The sequence below is a fragment of the Leptonychotes weddellii genome, chromosome 4 (assembly GCF_054177405.1).
Source record: "Leptonychotes weddellii isolate Sample4059 chromosome 4, ASM5417740v2, whole genome shotgun sequence".
Taxonomy (NCBI): domain Eukaryota; kingdom Metazoa; phylum Chordata; class Mammalia; order Carnivora; family Phocidae; genus Leptonychotes; species Leptonychotes weddellii.
Window position 1 is genome coordinate 84043269 of NC_138372.1, and position 15990 is coordinate 84059258.

Here is a 15990-nt window from a genome sequence, read left to right on the forward strand (position 1 = left end):
AAAAAAAAAAAAGACAAGGATATCTGCTATCACCACTTCTAATCCACATCATGCTAGAGGCTCTAGACAGTATGATATAAGGCAAAAAAAAGAGGGGTGCCTGACGGCTCAGTCAGTAGAGCATGCAACTCTTCATCTCAGAGTTGTCAGTTAGAGCCCACATTGGGCATGGAGCCTACTTAAAAAAAATAAAGAAGATTGGAATAGAATGTGATGACAGATGGTCACTAGATTTACTGTGGTGATCATTTTGCAGTGTATACAAATGGCAAATCATTATGTTGTACACCTGAAACTAATACAATGTTATATGTCAGTTATACCTCAAAAAAAAAAAAAAAAAGACTGGTACAGAAGTAAAGCTGTCATTATTTGCAGATGACTTGATGGTGTGTGCAGAACTGAACTATTAAAATTAAGTAAATTTGGAGCACCTGGGTGGCTCAGTCACTTAAGCGTCTGCCTTCAGCTTGGGTCATGATCCCAGGGCCCTGGGATCGAGTTCCGCATCCAGCTCCTTGCTTCGTGGGGAGCCTGTTTCTCCCTCTGCCTCTGCCCCTCTCCCTACTTGTGTGCTCTCTCTCTCTGACAAATTAAATACATAAAATATTAAAAATAAATAAAATTAAGTAAATTTAAAATTTTTTTAATTTTAAATTTTAAAAAAATTAAGTAAATTTAACAAGATCACTGTATACAATATACAGAATCAATGGTATTTCTATATACAAATAACAAAAAGCATCTGATGCCTAGAATACATTTAATAAATGACATTCAAGATCCGTGCACTGAAAACTGAAAAACATTGCTGAGAAAAATTAAAGATAATGATGGGATATGTTACATTCATTGATTGAAACATTCAGCATTGTTACTGTTTTCTTTTACTTTCAGCACCTAGCATGATATTTTCTTTTTTATTCCCAGCACTCAGTACAGGGCCTTCCAAATAGGAGGGACTAAATAAAAATTTTTATAACTTTTTATTTCAAAATAGTTATAGATTGACAGGAAATTGCAAAAATAGTACAAGGAGGTCCTATGCACCCTTCACCGGGTTTCTCCTACTGATGACATCTAACACAACTGGTACAGTATCAAAGTCAAGAAACTGACATTGCTACAGTTCAGACCTTATTCAGATTTCACCAGTTTTACATGCACGTGTGTGTGTGTGTGTGTGTGTGTGTGTAGTTCTGTGCAGCTTTATCCCATGTGTAGATTTGTATAACCACTGTCACACTCAGGACAAGACTGTTCCATCATCATAGAGATCCCTCTCACTGTCCCTTTGTAGTCCATTCTCTCTCCCCTGCCCCCTCTAACCCCTGGTGACCGCTCTTCTGTTCCCATCTCTCTAATCAAAGTAAGTGAATGAGAAAGTAGTTAGAACATTATGTACTAATGTTTAGTTCAAGTTTGGCAAAACTTTAAAAAAAGGGGCGCCTGGGTGGCTCAGTCGTTAAGCGTCTTGTCTTCGGCTTGGGTCATGATCCCAGAGTCCTGGGATCGAGCCCCACATCGGGCTCCCTGTTACGCGGGAGGCCTGCTTCTCCCTCTCCCACTCCCCCTGCTTGTGTTCCCTCTCCTCTTTGTGTCTCTCTCTGTCAAATAAATAAATAAAATCTTCAAAAAAAAAAAAAAAACTTAAAAAAAAATAGCTGCCTAGGAGCTGTCTCATTTCTAGTCATCATTTCACCCGTCAAAAACTTGCTGTGGTCCTCAAGCTTGGATTCAAGAGGTCTGACTTTTGCTAATTAGACTTAGATTAATGAACCACAATACTGATACAATAGTTTGGGCCCGAATACACATGTAGGCTGATTAGTGCACCATCTTCCCGCAAAGAAACTAAAGCATAAGAAACTTATTCTCCAGGCTGCCAGGTGAGATTTTTGTCAGAGCAAAGGGAGTAACATTAACCATTTCTAGCACAGAGATGCTGCAACCAAGTTCACAGGACTAGAAACAGGATAGCTCTCTTTCCAGATTGCAGTGCATACCACATAGTTTCTTTCTTTCTTTTTTTTTTTTAAGATTTTATTTATTTAACAGAGACACAGCGAGAGAGGGAACACAAGCAGGGGGAGTGGGAGAGAGAGAAGCAGGCTTCCCGCTGAGCAGAGAGCCCGATGTGGGGCTTGACCCCGGGACCCTGGGATCATGACCTGCGCCGAAGGCAGACGCTTAACGACTGAGCCACCCAGGGCGCCCCTTTTACCACATAGTTTCTTTCAATGGATTTTAAGATAATTGAGCAGGTTATAGTTATTTGAGTTTTTTCCAGGTTTCTCAGATTTGTTATTTGACCGTGGCATTGTCCAGGTTATGATAGTTTCCAGTTTCAGTCCCAGAAGGGACTTTTCCTTGTCACCAAATGCTGGGAGAACCCCATTGTCACCAGTATATGCCAACTAAATTTGGGGCTCTAAAGCTGTAAGATTTCACAATTCCATGAGATCCTTTAGCTCTGCCTAAGGAGCTGTGATTGGCAGGGGGCAGTTTTTTGTTTTTTGGTGTTTTTTTTGTGGATGTTTTGGTGGGGGGCAGTTCTTAATTATGTGCATATCTTTGGTATATTCTTGGATTCTTTATTCTTCAGGCAGATTTCGGGCAGACAACTTGAACAAGCTGAAGAACCTGTGCAGCAAGACAATTGGAGAGAAAATGAAGGTAAGAGAACTAGGTAACAGCCTTGAAAGCTTGAGCAGAGGTATTTAATTTTACTCTTAGTTAATACATAATTTCTAACCTAGTGTCTAATTCTGTGAGATACTGAATTTCTTACCAAGGGACAAATATTTTAAAAAGAAAGGAAGAAAGTAGGAAAGAGAACTAAGAGGCACTTTCAGGGATCGGTGAGTCCATTTTGTGTCTTCAGATAAGTCTTAGTCCCTTCAAGCTGCTATAACAGAATACCATAGATGGGCGGCTTATAAACAAGAGCAGTTTATTTCTCACAGTTCGGAAGACTGAGAAGTCCAAAATCAAGGTGCTGGCAGGTTCTGGGTTGGTGAGGGCCCACTTCCTGGTTCATAGACAGCTGTCTTCTTGTTGTGTCCTCACATTGATAGAAGGGAGCTCTCTGGGGTCTCTTAGAAGGGCACTCATCCCCTTTATGAGAGTTCTGCCCTAATGACCTAATCACCTCTGAAAGACCCCACCTCCAAACACCATCACATTGGGGGTTAGGTTTCAACATACAAGTTTTGGGGGGGACACAAACATTCAGTCTGTAGCAAGAAAAGATTCTTGCCACATTGCTCATTCATTGTCTGTTTTGTTCTTATAATAACATAACTTCCACCAGTAATCTTATCCAATTATTTCTTAAGCTCAGTCTACAGTGCCAGAAAGGTTTTCTTAGGGTGGACTTGAGATTCTTTGTCTCAGTGTAGTCGTGCTCTTTAATGGAAAGAGCACAGATAAGGAGCCCAAATCCTGGATTGTTGGCTATGTGACTTTAGGCAAGTTAACTTCTGAGCTTCAATTTTTTCATCTGTGAAATGACAATACTAACATTCACCTATAGAACAGAATTGTAAGAACTAAATTTTTTAAATATAGAGAACCTGGCACAATGCCTAGAACATTGTAGTTATTCAGCAATTGCAAGTAACAGCAGAGGGCAAGTCATTACTGGCCTTCATCCAAAAAATCCTTCCTGTGCTTGAAGAATGTTAAATTTTAGCTTGGCCTTGCTTTGCTCTCCAGAGTAGTTCATGCTTTTAATCTTTCCTCAAAAATATCCTTAGCCCCTTAATCATTTTTAAAAAAACATATTAAATACTCCCTCAAATCTGTCTCATTTTTAAGTTGTAAACCTCTAAACTAAACCAAAAAATTATAAAATTTTGTGACCTGAACCAGGGAAGAGCATAACAAAAAGACTCCCTCCAGATTCTAGTACCTCACACTTCAGGAAAGTCTGACTCCTTCTCTTTAACAGTATTTTGTTACACTTTCAGCTTGTGACTGGCTGTGGAAATTGATACCGACAATCATATAGTTTTCTTCCTTTGGGACTCACGACACTGAATCATTTGCATGTCAGACACCCCATAGTTATGTAAATTCCAGTGTGCACTCTGCCTGTGTATTCCTTGGGGCCCATACACAGGTAGTACCAGCCTAGTGTTTTCCTAGCAAGATGGAAGTGTTTTCATTTGCAGTAGCATTCTTAGATCCCTTCACTGTAGTCCCACAAGGCGTGTTCTCCCTTCCTATCCATCAGAATGGTCTTAGCAGGGCTTTAATTTGTATAGCACTTGAAAGTATTCATTTTGGTTTTTCATCTTTGCTGCAGACCTGGAGTATAGGTAGTACCTTTGTCAACCTTATTAAAAGGGCAAAAGAATAGGCTTAGGAAATTAAGCAGCCTGCCTAAAATCACATCGTTAGTTGCAGAGTCAGAACTTGAACTCAGAACTTGAATTTGCCGCCCTAAAGGATTATCAGATAGCAAAGGGGCCTCAGCTTTCTTGACTACTAAATGGAAGATCTTGAGATTTAGGCCATTTCTTTCTACCTCAGTAGTCTCTGCTTATTCTTTTTTTTTAAAAATTTTTTATTGTTATGTTAATCACCATACAGTACATCATTAGTTTTTGATGTAGTGTTCCGTGATTCATTGTTTGCATCTAACACCCAGTGCTCCATGCAGTACGTGCCCTCCTTAATACCCACCACCAGGCTAACCCATCCTCCCACCCCCCTCCCCTCTAGAACCCTCAGTTTGTTTCTCAGAGTCCATCGTCTCTCATGGTTCGTCTCCCCCTCTGATTTCCTCCCCTTCATTCTTCCCCTCCTGCTGTCTTCTTCTTTTTTTTAGTCTCTGCCTATTCTTAAGACTCATTCTGAGATTTTCAGACTTCCACAACTTTTTAAGGTGGTTTTGCTTGAGTCACTGAAAGATGTGAGTTCGGTTATGGTTAGCGTCCTGACTTCTCACTTTGGTATATGAGATTGTGTAACAAATCGAAAGGATTTCTATGCTTTACCCTCAGAAGATTGAGTTCTTTCTTATGACTCAGTTTTGTGCAGTAGTATATGAGGTTGTGTAAACGTAATTGCCTATTGTTATGTATAGAATAAAAAAAATATCTTTAGGACATTGGACATGACTTATACTTGCAAAGCAGACCCTGAATCTCCTCAACTTGTTTTTATGCAAGTTTTGCTGAGGCCTTACATATCTTATTATAATGGCCTTTGATAATTTTCTTTAACTTCTTTTAATTTGGGAAGAATTTGACTCTTAAATTATCTTCTCCATGGCTCTGGGCAAGGATTGGAAATGATTTGGCAGAATATCACAAAGAAGGGGTAGAAGAGAAACCAGAGGGGAGAAAATCTAGCCCTTCGTACATTCTGCAGTTTTGCCAAGTTACATTCATTGCTCTAAACTTAGTTCTAGATTTGGTGACTTTTTTCCTCAAAAATTTTGCTTTCCTTAGTGTCCTACTATTCTATCATCCCATCCATTTTTTCCTCTTAGCCTCAGTCCTGGGATTATTCTTAGGAAGTGGACAAGGATTCACAGATTCACATCCAGGCACCTGCCCCAGAGCTGGGCAGTGGTATGAGCGTTTTCACACCTTCTTGGTGCCCATAACTACTCTACGTCCAGGGCAGACATTCTTCTTACGTTCCTGTTGATGTCAGCCCTCTGACCCCGATGGATTAATTGATCTGTCCAGGATCAAAAAAGCCAGAAAGTGGCAGGATAAGGACTCGAAACTTTCTCACTAATTTTTTCTCTCATATGTTGCAGCTTTTAGATACAGTTATATAGAAAGTTATAAATAAGTTATACTTATAAAACTATGTCAGAAATTTTCTTTTATTTAATAGTATTGGGTTTTTTTTTGTTTTGTTTCCCCTGCAGAAAAAAGAGCCAGTGGGAGATGAGTCCGTTCCGGAGGATGTCTTAAATCTCGATGACCTCACTGCAGACAATTTAGCTGTAAGTTTTTGTCCTTCCCTTCCCTTTTCTTTTTTTTTTTTTTTTAAAGATTTTGTTTATTTATTTGACAGAGAGAGCAAGAGAGAGAACACAAGCAGGGAAAGCAGAAGAGGGAGAAGCAGGCTCTCTGTCGAGCAGGGAGCCTGACGTGGGGCTCGATCCCAGGACCCTGGGATCATGACCTGAGCCAAAGGCAGATGCTTAACAACTGAGCCACCCGGGCGCCCCGTCCTTCCCTTTTCTAGGCTGGCTTTCTCTTCTTTCATCATAACTTTGTTCCTAACAAGCAAGTGCTGACACTCAGCTCCACGCAGCATTGTGGCATCCTTGAATGTGTGCAGCTGGGAAATGTCCCCCTCCGCTCTTGTTGGACTCGATACTTGAGTTTTTATTAGATCACAGAGACAGGGACGGATGGAGTGGAAAAGTCAAGAGTAGGAAGCAGAGGAAAAAGGAGACGAACTACCTTTGGTTTATAGAACTCAGTTTTCACAAAGTCAAGGATCTTTTCAATTTACTGTAATTCAGTAAATATGCACAACAGTGAACCTAGAGAAGTAATTTTCAAGTTTTTTAGTCACCGAACCCTTTCTTAAAACCTGCAACACAAAAGCATAGCAAGAGCATAAATACACAAAAGCAAAGTTGCTGTGCTTGAAGGGCTAGGCTGGGGGAGCTATTCCTGTGCAGCCCCACTTGCCAAGGGCTCTCCTGTCCCCATGAAATCAGTAGTTTGAAACACTTGCAGAAAGGAATACAAAATAAGCTTAAGACAGGTTCTCTTGTTCCTAATAAATTTATAATCTTCCTAGAGAACAGTTAAATGTAGTATATAAGAGCGCTAAATTGATTTAATTAGGAATATCAGAAAATACAAGTTAAGGGAAAGAGCTCTTAAAAGAGCTACAGTAGGGGCGCCTGGGTGGCTCAGTCCTTAAGCCTCTGCCTTCGGCTCACGTCACCATCCCAGCGTCCTGGGATCGAGTCCCTCGTCGGGGCTCCTTGCTCTGCGGGAAGCCTGCTTCTCCCTCACCCACTCCCCCTGCTTGTGTTCCCTCTTGCTGTGTCTCTCTGTCAAATAAATAAATAGAATCTTAAAAAAAAAACAGTTCATAAACTCTATTAAAAAAATGGGCTCCTGGGTGGCTCAATCGGTTAAGCGTCTGCGGCTCAGGTCGTGATCCCAGGGTCCTGGGATCGAGCCCCATGTCAGGCTCCCTGCTCGATGGAGAGTCTGCTTCTCCCTCTCCCTCTGCCTGCCTCTCTGCCTACTTGTGCTCTCTCTCTGTCTGTCAAATAAATAAAATAAAATCTTAAAAAAAAATTCTATTAAAAAAAAAAGAGCTACAGTATTAAAACCCTTGAGATATATACGACTGAGAAGAATGGCCAGAATTGATCCATCTCTTCCTTAGGTACCCCAGAAGAAATGCCAACGAATTGTAAGGGCAAAACTGAGTGCGTGCGTGCGTGTGAAATAAATCTCAGTTCTTCGAAAGCCTTCACTGTTGATTTTAACAGTGCTGTCACAGGGCCTGTCATTAGAGCACAACAAGGTTAGGGCAACAGAATCTTATTCCTACTCTGTACCTTGACCTGCTGTGACTTGGGTACTGGCCTGGCCTGTTCATCTGCAGAGCCTGAAGGTCTCACAAATCAAAAAAGTCCGACTCCTCATCGATGAGGCCATCCTAAAGTGTGATGCCGAGAGGATAAAGCTGGAAGCAGAGCGGTTTGAGAACCTCCGAGAGATCGGGAACCTTCTGCATCCCTCCGTGCCCATCAGCAATGATGAGGTAGGTGTTGGCGCCACAGTGGGCGGTGGCCTGCCCGGGGCTCCCCTCTGCTGGGGAGGGGGCGGGCCGGGAGGAGGACTGGGAAACGCTGCCCCTCTCTGTATAACAGGCCTTGTGTCAGAAGCAGGCTCTTTGTATATTCGCTCTGCCCACCAATTGAGAATTGAAAGAGTCAGATCCTTGCCTGATTGGGAAGTAGCAGAGACAGCAGGTAGGAGGAGACCCCGGGCACAGAAATCTCCTCTGAATCGGCCGCTGTCCTCCACTGCGTGTTGGCCCGTGGTAGCAGTGAGTCCTGTGGGAGGGATCTGCTAAATCACCCTCACCCCTCACCCACACCCTGCTGAGAAGCTGCAGGTTGAAGGGAAATCTGCATGATAAAAGTTTCCTGCTGAGTGGGAGCTTCCCCAGCACAAAGCTGCTCTGAGCCCAGCCTTTGTTCCCTGACACCCCAGCCGTGGCTGGGCCCATCTGTGCCTCTTTCATTCATTCCCTGGTGAACGAGCCTTAAACTCACTGCCGGCTGGAGTGGGAGACTCGGGAGGTCAGGGCCCTGAGCCCGCCCTCATATGGCCCCAGGACCAATGAGAGCCTGGAAAAAAAAAAAATCTACATTCTCCTCTGCACCCCAGGCGATGCTGATGGGGGGGTGGGGGGGTGGTTGTCCTGTAGCAGGATTTTCAAGGAGTCTTTTAAAAGGGTAAAAAAAAAAGTGAGACTGCGACAGATCTCTTAGAAATTCATGATTTTGGTTCCATGGCTAGAATCACTTCTAGGAATTTGTAAATTATTATTTCTCTATTGAACACACATCCTCTAGCAAATTCTCTTCCTTAGTCTCTGTACACAGTAACCAAAACCTAGTGTTTCAGTTACGCAGTAGTTTTGCAAAGCTCTAGGTTGTTTTTGGAATGGGGTTTAGAAAGCTGGAGGTTGTGAAATTCAGTGATCATGCATCTTTCTCTCCTGGTCTTGTTTCCTTAGGATGCCGATAACAAAGTAGAGAGGATCTGGGGCGATTGTACAGTCAGGAAGAAGTACTCTCACGTGGACCTGGTAGTGATGGTAGATGGCTTTGAGGGCGAAAAGGGGGCCGTGGTGGCTGGAAGTCGAGGTTACTTCCTGAAGGTAAGAGCCAGGAACCCGTAGCGATGGGATTCTAAAAAGGAGCTAAAAAAAACTATGCAGAAAACATAACCTACTTAAAGAGGCCACAGATCCACCACTTGTTCATGCCTTTATCCTGCAAACTTACTGCCAGTTGGATGCAGTTCTCTTTTTGAGACAGGAGAGTGCTTCTCCGGATTCCCTAGAACAAGAGCCCCTAAGTGATCCTCCATAATGAATATATGTTGTACTGACTGGATCAGAGCAGTCTGCCTTTTAAGGGGCTGAGTGGAATTGGACAGACAAGTAACAAAGAGTCAGAACCCACTGTGAGGAGTGCTGTGGGGTGAGTGGGCCCAGAGAGCTATGAGAACAGGTAGGCAGAGGCGGCAAACCCAGAGGAGTTGGGACAGAGGGCAGATGAATTTAGGGAAGACTTCGGAAGGGCATGGGAAAATAATTTTGGAGATACAGGACATGTATACGTATACATATACATAGTATGCTCTGCATACAGACACGGATCTGGTGTTTTAAGATGTAGCACAAGAAAGCTCTCCCGTGCACCTTGGGCAAATCATCCTATCTGCCTCGCTTTGCTTCTCCTGCCAGTGTGCCTAGATGATGTGCTGGGCATTGGTATCAAGAAAGAAACTCTTAAGTCAGGCACTGCGGTTCACAGTCTTTGCTGGCCTCCCGTGTGCCCCCAGTTGCCTCTGAGTGTAAATACTAGCAGATGAACATGGTAGTGGCAGAAGCCAATCACACAGTGCTGTGTCTCTGCTCCTTTAGGGTGTCCTGGTGTTCCTGGAACAGGCACTCATCCAGTATGCCCTTCGCACCTTGGGGAGTCGGGGCTACACCCCCATTTATACCCCCTTTTTCATGAGGAAGGAGGTCATGCAGGAAGTGGCACAGCTCAGCCAGTTTGATGAAGAACTTTATAAGGTGAGTAGCCTGGGGCAACATGGCAGAATGACTTCGTTACAGAGTTTAACCTCAAAGATACAGAGCTGTGTTGTCCAGGAGAACCTCCTGCGGTGTGGAGATACTCTGTATCATGGCTGTTGAGCACTTAAAATGTAGCTAGTGCAACTGAGGCAGTAAAATTTTAATTTTTATTAATTCTAACTTAAGTAGTCACATGTGGCTAGTGGCTACCATACTGGGCAGTGCAGACATAGAGCCTATTTTATCTTTCCCCAGATAATCTATATGACTTACTCAAATTGAGCATACTTTAACACCATGAACTTTGGAAAAAAGCACATTTTTTGAGTGCTTGGACAAAACAGAATTCAAGAAGCGGCTGATCTTCCCATGTCCTCCTCCTCCTAACCCCAGACTGGGAGCTAGAGAGCAAGACGTATTCTCCTTGGGATGGATGTGGCTTCCAGTTTGTGGCTCCTTCTCAACCGTGGAGCATCTCAGGGGAGAACCAGAGGATTCATGTGGAGAGTCAGAAGCTCATCCTGATGAGCTGGCTCCAACCCCAGCCGTGGCTCCCACAGTCTATGCCTGGCACCCAGAATTTCTAGAGCGTCTCTGCTAACAGCATGGTCCACTGGCCACTTTTTACTTGTCCTTCCCCTTCAAGACTGTTCTATCAGAAGGGGATGACTTGGCTCTTACTGGGGAGGAGTCAGACAATGCTTTTGGGCTCACCTGACTTATCTTAGAGAGGAGTTTAGTAGAACTTCTTCCCATTGATGAGTTCCAGTTACGTTTTCATTCAAATTGCAGTGGGAAGCAAAAGCTCTCTAAACCCTAAGGATTAGTCTAACCTTGGTGTTCTCCTTCTCTTCTTCCCTTTCTAAGATTTTATTTATTTATTTAGAGCAAGCGAGAGCGAGTGGGGGGAGGCGCAGAGAGAGAGAATCTCAAGCAGACTCTGCGTTGAGTGCGGAGCCTGACGCGGGGCTGGACCCCATGACCCTGAGGTCATGACCAGAACCAAAATCAAGAGTCGGACGCTTAACTGACTGAGCCACTCAGGCGTCCCTTCCCTTTCTTTTCTTTTTTCTTTTTTTCCCCCTTTCTTTCTTTTAATGTGGAGGGGAATGTGTTCATGGATCAGCCGAAACCTGTTTTCTCTTTTCTTTTTTTCCTCATCTCAACCCCAGTATTGGACAATCACAGAGCTTTAGAAGGATGCCCTGCATGGAGGATTATGAGAGAGACACTAGGTAGCAGGTGCCCCCTGTGTTTCCCGCATTCCCCATCTCTTCTCCAGATGCTTCTTGGATCCATATGCAGGGAGACTCACATAGTGAGAGTCCCCATAGTGAGAGTTTGGGCTGGCACTTCCTGCCTGATAACCTCGGTTTATGAGTTCTCTGGAGCAGCACTGTCCAGTAGGACTCTCTGCAGCGATGGAATGTTCTGTCTCTACTATCCGGTTTGACAGTAGCGGCCACATGTGGCTGTTGAGCACGTGAACTGTGGCTGGTGCAAGCCGAGGAACTAAATTTTAATTTACTTTAAATAGCCACATGTGGTTAGTGGCTGAGTTCCACTGTCAAGTAGCAACGTAGTCTTCCAGGTCCCCAAACGCTGACCCAGAGGAAGTTTCCACCCTCCTCTTTTTATTTTTATTTTTTTAAAAGATTTTATTTATTTATTTGACAGAGAGAGAGAGACAGCGAGAGAGGGAACACAAGCAGGGGGAGTGGGAGAGGGAGAAGCAGGTTTCCCGCGGAGCAGGGAGCCTGATGCGGGGCTCGATCCCAGGACCCTGGGACCATGACCTGAGCCGAAGGCAGACGCTTAACAACTGAGCCACCCAGGCACCCCCACCCTCCTCTTTTTAAAATGAAAATAATACCACATGACAGAAAATTTGGAAATGATGGGGGGAAATCCTCTTCTTTCTCATTACCTCATACAAATGACATTTTTAATATCCTTTTGGGGGCGTTTTTCGTCGATACATCATTTTCTCATACTTCTAATCACAATGTATATAGATTGCCTCAGCATTTTATCAGAAGCATTTTTCAGTGTTACTTCGTGGTCTTCGTCGCCAACATTTTTAAATGGTTCTGTAATAATACATGGTCTGGATGTAGGATAGTTGACTCTTCCCTTGTGGAAATATTTAGGAGGCTTCCTTTTTTGCCATCAGAAGTAATGTTACAATGAACTTTGTCCCGTTTATACCTTTTTTTCTTCTGCATTACTTTCTTCAGCTGAACACCAAAGTGATTTTTTTTTTTTTTAAAGATTTTATTTATTTATTTGAGACAGAGAGAATGAGAGAGAGAGAGCACATGAGAGGGGTGAGGGTCAGAGGGAGAAGCAGACTCCCCGCCGAGCAGGGAGCCCGATGCGGGACTCGATCCAGGGACTCCAGGATCACGACCTGAGCCGAAAGCAGTCGCTTAACCAACTGAGCCACCCAGGCGCCCCCAAAGTGATTCTTTAAGGAGTATTATCCTACACTAACTCCTGAGCACCAGGAGAGCAGAGACCGTGTCCCCTTTTGCCCAGCATTGGCAAACTTGGCACTTAGAAACGCCTAACACACGTCTGTTGGGGGGATTAACGTATATTGCTACCAGCTTGGGTTTTACTGCCCTGCCGTCATTGGCCACTATTCACTATTTATAAATGTCTTATGTATTAGATAAGTAAAAAAAGTATTATCAGAATATTTTATCTCCTTTTAATTTGCATTTCTTTGATCTCTAGGAGGGATCCCATTCTGGAGGGACCCATTCCCTCCTTTGTCTTTTTAGCCTTGCCTGTGGTTTCTTGCTCTCGCTGAGGTCCTCATCCCTCACCCTTAACTAGTAGAGGTCCCTCCTCCTCCAGGTGATTGGCAAAGGCAGTGAAAAGTCTGATGACAACTCCTATGACGAGAAATACCTGATTGCCACCTCAGAGCAGCCCATTGCTGCCCTGCACCGGGATGAGTGGCTGCGGCCGGAGGATCTGCCCATCAAGTATGCCGGCCTGTCTACCTGCTTTCGCCAGGAGGTGGGCTCCCACGGCCGGGACACCCGCGGCATCTTTCGAGTCCATCAGTTTGAGAAGGTGAGTGGTCAGGTCAGGGGGAGGAGCAGCACCCTTTTGTCGACCTCTCCAGGGTGGTTAGAGACAGGCAGGCTCTGTGTTGCTCAGACCCAGCCTCGCTCCGGGCTTCCCTCTCGCCGCCTACATCTGTTTCTGCCTAAGAAGCACATGCTGGAGTGGCCGTGGGCGCAGAGCCTGGAACCAGGCTGCCTGAGTCCCGGTGCCGGCTCTGCCACTTAGCAGCTGTGTGACCTTGAACAAGTTGCTTAACATCTCCGCGCTCAGTTTCCTCCTCTACAAAAGGAGGGTAATAATAGTACCCACCTCATTAGGCCTGCTGTGAGGATTCTGCTGGTTGGTAGGGGCAAAGCGCTTAGAACAATACTTGGCATGTATATGGTAGGTGCTCCATGGAGCATTCGTTCTCAGAGCCCCAGTCCAGTCCAGCACCGATCTCCCGCAGGGGCCCCAGCCTCCCCTGACTCCCAGTGGTGTAGGAATAGGTCTCCATTGCAAGGATATCTCCCACTTCAGTCCTTTCGTTTATTCGCCCTGTCCCATTTTCATGGTCTCGTTGGGTCCCCCTCTGCAGATTGAACAGTTTGTCTACTCGTCACCACACGACAACAAGTCATGGGAGATGTTTGAGGAGATGATTACTACCGCAGAAGACTTCTACCAGTCTTTGGGGATCCCTTACCACATTGTGAATATTGTCTCAGGTATCTGCCTCCCTTTCCCGCATCCCACAAACACCACCCTCACCAGGTGAGCCGCCACACAAAGAAATAGCTCACAATCCAATTAATTGCCCACATTAATTAAAATATCACACTGTTCTCACTTGGGAGTATTTGGTGATAAGAATATCTGGGCATGATTTCACTTCTGGGGATAGGATGTGAATTAAAGAATTCTTCAGGTTTGCTAAAGGTCAGTCTCCTGAAATACCATCCCTCCTTCATGAATTCTAGGGGTTTTCCCTTACAGGTTCTTTGAATCATGCTGCCAGTAAGAAGCTTGACCTGGAGGCCTGGTTTCCGGGCTCGGGAGCCTTCCGTGAGTTAGTCTCCTGTTCTAACTGCACAGACTATCAGGCTCGCCGGCTCCGAATCCGATATGGGCAAACCAAGAAGATGATGGACAAGGTAGGTAGCCCCTTGGGAGGTAGGAAATAGGGCCTTGTGCAGAATAAGTCCATCTTATTTCTCAGTCCTTGGAGGATGTTATGTCCCCACATCAATGGGAAAGTTTGAGCTTCTCAATCTAGACCAAAAAGGGAATCTGGAAATGACTTCTACTAAATCAGGACAGAGTCCTTTTAGATAGAAACCTGAATCTAGCTCTATTCTACAAGGTATTTCTAGTTCTTCTCTTTTGGGCTTTGTTCTGTGTGACTCCAGTTAAAGAATAATCCCCATTTGTCTACAGAAGACACGTTGGAGGCAGTGTCTTCCCTCTCACCTAAGAAGGTCTAGGTTTGTAAGTTTCTCTCTTCAAACCCAGTTTTCAGGCCCTAATCTTTTCCAAAGTCAGGGACTTGAAAGAGGTTAAAAGGAGAGGCCACTGTGGAAGTTTCCTCCTTCCCTCAAAGGGCCCAACTCTCCTCCATTTGCTGGGACCTATCACTTGTCACTCATGGAGATCTGAGGAATCTTCGTGGAATTATTATTATAGGCAATAAATACTAAACAGAATTCTAGCCTAGCAGAAGATCAATAATGCTTTGGACTTGGATAGTTACAGTTGAGGAAGTCTGGCTCAGTGGGTGGTTCCTGGTCATGAGTAAGACTAGGCTGAGTTTCATGCTCCCTCTGGGGACCCTGTCTTTGCAGGTGGAGTTTGTCCATATGCTCAACGCTACGATGTGCGCCACCACTCGCACCATCTGCGCCATCCTGGAGAACTACCAGACGGAGAAGGGCATCGTCGTGCCTGAGAAGTTGAAGGCGTTCATGCCGCCGGGTGAGACGCCCTGCCCAGCCCGTCTTCCTCGTCTTCTGTCTTCCCGCTCTTCTGAAGAGCAAACCCCCTTTCAGAGTGGACCAACTGTTCTTGGTCAGAAACAGTCCCCAGAACTCTGTCTGTGCTGTCCCCAAAGTTGAGAAAGTAGCCACTACAGGTATCCCTTCCTGTTTAAGCTCAGCTAAAATTCAGACCGGGGAAGAAAAGAATTAATGAAACCAGTTCCCATCGTGGGTGCCCTTTTGTTCATAGGGATCATCGTCTTGTGGAACTCTCCACAAGAAGTCCTTGGGCTTTGACTCCTGAGAAATGATAGGTTATTTGGTTGGCTCTCTCCCTCCAGGTCTCCAGGAACTGATCCCCTTTGTGAAGCCTGCACCCATTGACCAGGAGCCATCAAAGAAGCAGAAGAAGCAGCATGAGGGCAGCAAAAAGAAAGGGGCAGCCAGAGATGTCCCCCTGGAAAGCCAGCTGCAGAACATGGAGGTCACCGATTCCTGAACATTCCTTCCTCCCAGTTTGTCGGGCTTTCGTTTCTGTCAGCTGGGTTCTCAGAGCCTGCCCACGGGCAGGGAAGCCAAGCACCCACTCATCACCCGCCCCATCTGACTGCATTGCTAAAAGGGGAACAGTCTGCCATGTACAGTGCGACGTTCCCATCTCCTTGCATGGGCATAGGATCCATTCACTGACGACTGATGAAACCATGTAATAAAGCATCTCTGGGGGAAGGCTAGGACTCTTCCACGGTCTTCTGCCCAGGGCTCGAACCCTGTCTCTGACAATTCTCCCTGGAACCATGCTCATTTCTGGTTTTCCTTCTAAAGAAGATTTAGATTTAGGAAAGGCTTAAGGGGAAAGTGAAAACTTCGAGTCTTAGACACACAAGCTTGCAGGACAGGGGCCAGACCCTCCTGTGTAAATTCACCCCTGCTTAAAAGCAGTGAGGAAGGGGCGCCTGGGTGGTTTAGTCGGTTGAGTGTCTGCCTTCGGCTCAGGTCATGATCCCGGGGTCCGGGGATTGAGATGCCCCACGTTGGGCTCCCTGCTCAGCGGGGAGTCTGCTTCTCCCTCTCCCTCTGACCCTCCCCCCTGCTTTTGCTCTCACACTCTCTCTCTACCTCAAATGAATAAATGGAA

The 15990-nt window shown here is 45.1% G+C and overlaps 1 protein-coding gene across 1 annotated transcript; it reads left to right on the forward strand.

Annotated features, from left to right (window-relative positions):
- Positions 1-2536: 2536 nt before the first annotated feature.
- Positions 2537-15625, forward strand: SARS1 (seryl-tRNA synthetase 1). The gene is made up of 10 exons (XM_081815597.1): positions 2537-2676; positions 5891-5968; positions 7606-7764; positions 8749-8892; positions 9664-9819; positions 12685-12906; positions 13478-13607; positions 13876-14033; positions 14721-14850; positions 15194-15625. Exons 1-10 carry the CDS (start codon positions 2563-2565, stop codon positions 15349-15351), a joined length of 1449 nt encoding a protein of 482 aa, XP_081671723.1. The 5' UTR covers positions 2537-2562; the 3' UTR covers positions 15352-15625.
- The last annotated feature ends 365 nt before the right edge of the window (positions 15626-15990 follow it).